Genomic DNA, 8,502 nt, shown 5'->3' on the forward strand with positions numbered 1-8,502 from the left:
ATATATGGGGTGCATCGGGTGTGCTATAATATAATTTCGAAATAAACAAACGATTTCTTTCGTTGTGAAGGGAAAAAAATGTCAATGTTTGTTTTTATCAAGCATAGGTTGTCAATGTATGATTTCATTTGGAGACACGAAATATAAATGTTGCGTACTTATGATTTCCCAAATAGTGATTAGAATATGGTAGTAACGCGAATGGATAGCGAGTTGGCATGAGACACTACCGACTGTTCACCCACAGATCAATACACCAACCACGACTGGAACACCGACAGGGCATGGATTTAAAAGTCACGTGAGATTTTGTTGAAGACAGGTGTAGGATTACATGTGCTTGGGGGGTTGGAGGTGGGGTATGGGTGGAGACTTGGTTAAAGAGAGAGAGAGAGAGAGAGAGAGAGAGAGAGAGAGAGAGAAAGAGAGAGAGAGAAAGAGAGAGAGAGACAGAGAGAGAGTGAGAGAATGAGAGAAGGAGAGAGAGAATCCTATCATTGCTCAGTAAAGCCATAGTCATTGAATAATGTTGAGAACCCAATTAATAAGTAAATATTATACACGATTCCTTAATATTACCGCTCATTAATTATATTCAATCTTAAGACAGCTGATTGGCCTTCCTTCCATCTGTCTGGGATACTTTAAAGTGGGGCTACCTATACTGCAAGGGGGAAGGTAGACAACACCACTCATGGATGGACTATAACGATCTGCATTCAGTGTATGATCCTACGGCCAAGAGTGCCTTCAGGGGCACCTGTCATAAGAAGGAGTATACTTCTGATCTCACCCTCGTGACGAATGGAGCAAACGGCGAACCGTTGCAGGGTAAGCGGACAGTACTTGGCGACTTCCCTCATAGCCAGGACAGGCCGGTACTTGTCACAGAGGGTTCAGTCTTTCCCACTCGGCAGATGGAACTTCAGGAAGGCCGCCTGGGAGGAATTTACTTCCAATATCGAGCAGGTCTGTCCTGCTATCCCTCCCATGTCCGACAACATAACCAGATTTAATAGGCTGCTGGTCAAGAGCGCTCACCGCTCCATTTCACTGGCCAAACGTAAATTCTACACTTCCCTCTGGACAGAGGAGTCAGAAAAGCTGCTCAAGGAGATCCAGTCTCAGGACGTAGCCGATAGACTACTTCAGTCTCTGACAGATGGAAGGAATCAACGGTGACAGGCGACAGTGGAAAGTCTCGACTTTACACACCCTAGCCGCTACGTTTGGCGACTGATAAAGAAATTGGATCCTGACCGGAATTTCGCGAAGGCTGCACCGGAGTGTGAGACGGACACAGTTGCCAAGAATATAAAGAACCGCTGCTGACGAGTTCCGAATCAATCTTTCGAGCACGGTGTCCGCAAGGCATACCGTACGATTTTGGAGTATTTACCTGCGGACGAAGAGTCTGACTGGATATCCCCGTTCAGTCCCGGAGAAGTGATTGTAGCAATAAGTGATGTTAAGAACGGCAAAGTAGCAGGATAGATAGCAAATGTCCGAACATGGTGACGCATCTGGTCCCCAGGGCACGGGCCTGGCTAGCAGAACCAATGTCTTACATCCTTGCAAAAGGAAAGCTTCCAAAAGTGTGGAAGCACGTCAAGATAGTTGTCATCCTGAAGCCAAGGAAACCGGTGAAGGAGACCGACAGTTACAGACCCATATCACTTCTGAGCTGCCTGTACAAACTTTTGGAGCGTTTGCTATTTAACCGAGGGGAGTCGATCCTAGACGTTGCCTTGCCACCCGAGCAGGCAGGCTTCAGGGAAGGGAGGTGCATCACGGAACAGATCATTGCTCTTACAGAGTATATTGAAGCAGGGTGCGAAAGGAAACAGCAAAGTGGTGCTGTATTTATAGTACGATACCGTCTGGTGCGAAAGTTTAATGTTCAAACTTGCAAAACACATAAGGTGCAAAAAGACCTTGAAGTTGTTTTCTTCAATCTTAGGGGAAAGACAATTCCACGTCGCATTGGGAAACACTACGAGCAAAGTCAGGAAGCTGAAAAATGGTGTCCCTCAGAGATCTGTTCTGGCAACAATGTTGTTTAATGTCTCTTTTAGCGACACTTCCTCCCTGGATACATCGACATAACATAGTAGTGTGAAACCATTAGAAACTTATTCACTGGCTTATTCATCCATTCACGGATGCCTTGTGACCACTTTCTTCTTGGTCTCTCCCCCCCCCCCCCCACTGTAAGGAAATGCCTTTGCGTTTTATGGCGCTGTAGGGAAGTACCTGTGGTATGCACGACTCAGGACATCCAACCTTATCTTGATTTATTTCTTTTGTCACTCTAAAACGTGAGGGTGTAGCATTTCCGTCGTGTCTTAGAGTCTGATCTTCGACATCCCCAATTTAATCCCTGACGTTATCGGAGCTGCGAATGGCCATTGTCTCCATAGACCATGGTTGACTTCGTGACGATCCATCCATCGTACGCGCTTTGTATTCATTTAGGGGTGAACATGTTTAGGGGGAGAAGAACATTAAATTACAACACCCACCCCCATTTCGCCTCGAGTTTTTTCCATGATTCATGCGAATAGGGATGGTAAAGATAGCGACTTTTAATTTCATCTTCAGTTCTGCTGTAAGTCCGTGGTGGAGAAGGACGTTTTGTATTTTCTGTTGTGAAAGTCCATAGTAACGTTCTATCACGGCTTCTAACTCCTGTCTCTGTTGTGAGACAGTATTACCAAACAGAAATTAATGTTGTTTGATTTCTTTTGAGTAGTGCTCTGTTGGTGAGATTTCAGTGTTATTTGTAATCTATTGAAATATTGTGTTCTGTTGTGATTATCGGCATTTCTGATTTAATTCATTGTTTATGATAATAGTGATACCCGAGTTTCCAGTGCTATTTTGCGATGTATCAATTATCCGGTTAAATACTGAGTTTTATGTTAGTATTGATATTTTTAAGAATTGATTTTCATTGTTTGCATTTCTTTCCCAAATCTAGAGATCTGGCCTTTCTTTTACCTTTTTGTGACTTTACCTGACCATCAAGTCACCTTTATGTGACTCATTGTAACCTCAATGAACATTGACTATAACGTATAACCTTTAATAACAAGAACTGAAACCTATTACTTAATGAACAAAAACAAGAACTGAAACCTGTTACAAAATAGACATAATTACATACTGTGACCTATACATGATTTGAAAAACAATCCATTGTTTGATAACAGACATTGTCTGGAACCTAATACATTGGTACTGTGTGTCATTCATCTGGACATTTAGCTCATCAATAACCCACACTTGGAATAACACACAGGCAACTACAGCACGTAGAATATCATCTTCACACAGACGGAGATAAGTTGGGGACCCTGAGGTCATACAAACTAAATAATCATGTTTTTCTATCATTATTCATATATCATTTAGCTTTATATTCACATCATTCACTTCTATCACCAACTCATCATATTTGTCAATCATTAATTTCATCCATATTATTTTGACATTTATCCTTTTATCAATGACTATATTATCAATATCATAATTCTACTCAGAAGCGTCATCTTGACAACATTCATTACATCAACATCATCATCATTATCATCATCCACCATACCATCTTGATTCATCTGCTATATTCAATCATATACATTTCATTTATATCCAGCTCATTACATTAATTAATAAACACTTAAATCTCGGACTTGTTGTGTTCATAATTTGTGAATCTTTGGCAGTCAGCCTCACCCCCCCCCCTTTTTTATTTTTTTTTTTAAATATAAGTGTCGCCGTCTGGGTCCGAACCGTGCACACTCGTGCCCTGACCGTGTGACATAATTTGGTGGAGCTGCCGGGTAGGATATCTGATTGCCATTGTTTTTTGCAAATTGTGAATTAATAAGTTTTGAGACACACTTAAATCTATACACATCAAGAGTAATTGTATAATTGCAGTTCTATCTAGCTAGCACTTAGCCACGAGCTGTTTATAAGGACGAACAGTTTTGAACCTAGTTCCTCTTCATTCAAATATATTGTTTCAGTCGATAACACAGGTTACATGAATCTTGTTACACCCCCCCCCCCTTGTTTCTATCTATTATATAGATAATCCACTTTAATCGCTCTAAACATCTCTCCTCATTTCATTGTCATCCACAGTCTCGGTGATTATTCAACCTTATCAAAGTTATTCTTTTGCTCTTCCCTATAGCGCCGCCATTGGCTGTCTACGTTTTCTCTTTTGATTTTTCATTGTATAACATTTTAGTTTACTGCCGTCTCTGCCGACATTCCAGTTCCAAACATGAGTACTAGCATTGAAAAGTTAGCTAAGATTGGATCATCTTTGGGTCTCTCCGGAATAGATTTGAAAGACTGGATAGAGAAGACTATCAAAGATGAAGACGACAGAAAACAGAGAGAACTTGATGCAGAGAGGGCAAGGGCGGAAAGAGATATGGAAATTGAAAGAGAGAGGATTAAATTAGAGACGGAAAGGTTGCGAGAAGAAGACGACAGAAAACAGAGAGAATTTGAGGCAGAGAGGTCAAGGGCGGAAAGAGATATCGAAATTGAAAGAGAGAGGGTTAAATTAGAGACGGAAAGGTTGCGAGAAGAGACAGCACTAATTACTTTGCGATTGGAATTGCAGCAGAGGAAAAATGAAGGCAGGGAAGAGGGAGCAATCGGAGGTCAGGTGGAAAGTACTAGTCACATGAAAACTATTAGACTACCAAAATTACCACCTTTTCATGCTGCCAATGATAATCTCCACGACTATCTTCAAAGATTCGAAAGGTATGCGCGAGTAAATGGATGGGAGGAGGAAGATTGGGCCACCCATCTCAGCGCTCTCCTTACTGGCAACGCCTTGGAAGTATACAGTCGCCTATCCGACGATGAGGCCAACGACTACTCTATCCTGAAGGCAAGCCTCCTCAAGCGATATAATTTAACGGAAGATGGATTTCGCGAAAAATTTCGAAAGTCAAGACCGGAGTCGGGAGAAAGCATTGAGCAGTTTAGTAACCGGATTAGCAGTTACTTCAGTAAGTGGGTGGAAATGGCAGGAAAGAACAAGGAAGATGCCGGTGACATCACTGACCTAATTATTAAGGAGCAGTTGATGGACATTTGTGGGCGAGAGCTTCTCGTGTTTGTCAAAGAAAGAAAGCCCACAAGTGTGAAATCAGTTGTGGAACTGATCAGTCAATATATGGATGCTCACGGCTCAGCAGGTGCCTTCACGAGATCAGCACCAATCAGAACAAAGCAAGAGATGGACTCGAATCAAGTAAGGCCAGAGAATCTCAACCAGAGAGAATTAAGCGGACCGCCTAGGAACGGTCCAGTCACATGTCACATATGCAAGAGAGCGGGACATATTGCCAGAGATTGTAGAACAAAACCCGGACTGGCCGCAGTAACGGTCAGTGTATGTGACTACTGCAAGAAACGGGGGCACACTTCGATAGACTGCCGGAAGAGGCAGTTTGATGAGAAGAGGCTACAACCTCCACAGGTCGCCTCAATGTCAGCACCTAACTCCACTAACGAAGATTCAAAACAATGCAGCCATGGGCACATGCAACTAATGTGCGGCTGCACACTCCCAGTAACGTCGGCCTTATGCCTGGGCCACGAGGGACGAGACAAGAATATGCCGGTAGCCAACGGCTTACTGAACGGCCGACCGGTGACTGTACTCCGGGACAGCGGATGCAGTTGTGTGGTGGTCAAGAAGGGCCTAGTTGACGGCAGTAGCAGGGGAACACGGAAAGTCCCGGTCCTACTTGCTGACGGCTCTGCTAGAGGGACCACGACGGTGGACGTCACCATTGACTGTCCATATTTTAAAGGTGAAGTCAGTGCGGTGGAAATGGAACACCCACTATTTGACGTCATCCTTGGAAACATACCAGGGGCGAAATGTCCTGGTATGTGTAACAAACGTTCTGTGCGAGCAGTCGAGACACGAGGCTCAAAGCACAAAAAGACGAAGAAGTTAGTGACGTTACCTGCCCCGAAAATTGACGTCACGCCTGCATATTTAAAGGCTCAACAAGAAGCTGACACATCAATAGCTAAAGCTAGAGAATTTGCAAGCAGCGGTGAGAAGAAAATCACCAACAAGAAAAGTAAACAGTGGTATGCATACGAGGACGGAATCCTGTACCGCCACTACACTTCGCCCAAGGTACACCATGGAAATCCAACGAAACAGGTGGTGCTACCGAAGGAACTGCGCATCACAGTCATGCGGCTCGCGCATGAGGGTGTCTTTGTTGGACACTTGGCGGCCAAGAAGACAACAGAGCGCATTCTAGAAGCGTTTTATTGGCCGAGCATTTGGACTGACGTGCGCAAATTCTGTCGTTCATGCGATGTATGTCAAAGGTGCGCACCAAAAGGTAAAACCCAGAAAGTTCCCCTTCAGGAGATACCCTTAATTGAGACTCCATTTCCGCGTGTTGCTGTCGACCTCGTGGGAACGATCATGCCGGCATCAGTCAAGGGAACCAAGAACCTTGGTCCGGACTATTCAGCCAGGCTAGCTTAAGCTGCTGAAGACATTGCTCAGGCATTTCCTGGTCTTTTAGACAAAATCCAAGATTTGTCTTAAGTGGGGGGGCTGTAAGGAAATGCCTTTGCGTTTTATGGCGCTGTAGGGAAGTACCTGTGGTATGCACGACTCAGGACATCCAACCTTATCTTGATTTATTTCTTTTGTCACTCTAAAACGTGAGGGTGTAGCATTTCCGTCGTGTCTTAGAGTCTGATCTTCGACATCCCCAATTTAATCCCTGACGTTATCGGAGCTGCGAATGGCCATTGTCTCCATAGACCATGGTTGACTTCGTGACGATCCATCCATCGTACGCGCTTTGTATTCATTTAGGGGTGAACATGTTTAGGGGGAGAAGAACATTAAATTACAACACCCACCCCCATTTCGCCTCGAGTTTTTTCCATGATTCATGCGAATAGGGATGGTAAAGATAGCGACTTTTAATTTCATCTTCAGTTCTGCTGTAAGTCCGTGGTGGAGAAGGACGTTTTGTATTTTCTGTTGTGAAAGTCCATAGTAACGTTCTATCACGGCTTCTAACTCCTGTCTCTGTTGTGAGACAGTATTACCAAACAGAAATTAATGTTGTTTGATTTCTTTTGAGTAGTGCTCTGTTGGTGAGATTTCAGTGTTATTTGTAATCTATTGAAATATTGTGTTCTGTTGTGATTATCGGCATTTCTGATTTAATTCATTGTTTATGATAATAGTGATACCCGAGTTTCCAGTGCTATTTTGCGATGTATCAATTATCCGGTTAAATACTGAGTTTTATGTTAGTATTGATATTTTTAAGAATTGATTTTCATTGTTTGCATTTCTTTCCCAAATCTAGAGATCTGGCCTTTCTTTTACCTTTTTGTGACTTTACCTGACCATCAAGTCACCTTTATGTGACTCATTGTAACCTCAATGAACATTGACTATAACGTATAACCTTTAATAACAAGAACTGAAACCTATTACTTAATGAACAAAAACAAGAACTGAAACCTGTTACAAAATAGACATAATTACATACTGTGACCTATACATGATTTGAAAAACAATCCATTGTTTGATAACAGACATTGTCTGGAACCTAATACATTGGTACTGTGTGTCATTCATCTGGACATTTAGCTCATCAATAACCCACACTTGGAATAACACACAGGCAACTACAGCACGTAGAATATCATCTTCACACAGACGGAGATAAGTTGGGGACCCTGAGGTCATACAAACTAAATAATCATGTTTTTCTATCATTATTCATATATCATTTAGCTTTATATTCACATCATTCACTTCTATCACCAACTCATCATATTTGTCAATCATTAATTTCATCCATATTATTTTGACATTTATCCTTTTATCAATGACTATATTATCAATATCATAATTCTACTCAGAAGCGTCATCTTGACAACATTCATTACATCAACATCATCATCATTATCATCATCCACCATACCATCTTGATTCATCTGCTATATTCAATCATATACATTTCATTTATATCCAGCTCATTACATTAATTAATAAACACTTAAATCTCGGACTTGTTGTGTTCATAATTTGTGAATCTTTGGCAGTCAGCCTCACCCCCCCCCCCCTTTTTTATTTTTTTTTTTAATATAAGTGTCGCCGTCTGGGTCCGAACCGTGCACACTCGTGCCCTGACCGTGTTACACCCACGATACCCTCTAGAATTTTTTTTCAATGCAGTCATGTCTTTTGATATGCCCAAAAAGGCAAGTTTTAGTTTATCTATCATCTTAATGAGATACGACTTCTTAATGACCAGGGACTCTTACATATTTTGGTTAGTTTCCTTTGCTGTCCAGGGAATGCGGATACTTTTCCGGTAGCATTTCATTTCAAATTCAGTTATTTTATTCTCGTCTGTTTTGGTGATTGTCCATGATTGACATCCATATAATGCTGTTGGAAATATG

At 42.1% G+C, this 8,502-nt stretch overlaps 1 protein-coding gene across 1 annotated transcript; it reads left to right on the plus strand.

The window, feature by feature from the left end:
- Positions 1 to 4,294: 4,294 nt before the first annotated feature.
- Positions 4,295 to 8,063, plus strand: LOC144957554 (uncharacterized). Its single transcript, XM_078888901.1, has one exon. It carries the CDS (start codon positions 4,295 to 4,297, stop codon positions 6,548 to 6,550), a length of 2,256 nt encoding a protein of 751 aa, XP_078745027.1. The 3' UTR covers positions 6,551 to 8,063.
- The last annotated feature ends 439 nt before the right edge of the window (positions 8,064 to 8,502 follow it).

This window comes from Berghia stephanieae, chromosome 12 (assembly GCF_034508935.2).
Source record: "Berghia stephanieae isolate SIO BIC M18660-M18661 chromosome 12, UCSD_Bste_1.3, whole genome shotgun sequence".
Classification (NCBI taxonomy): Eukaryota; Metazoa; Mollusca; class Gastropoda; order Nudibranchia; family Aeolidiidae; genus Berghia; species Berghia stephanieae.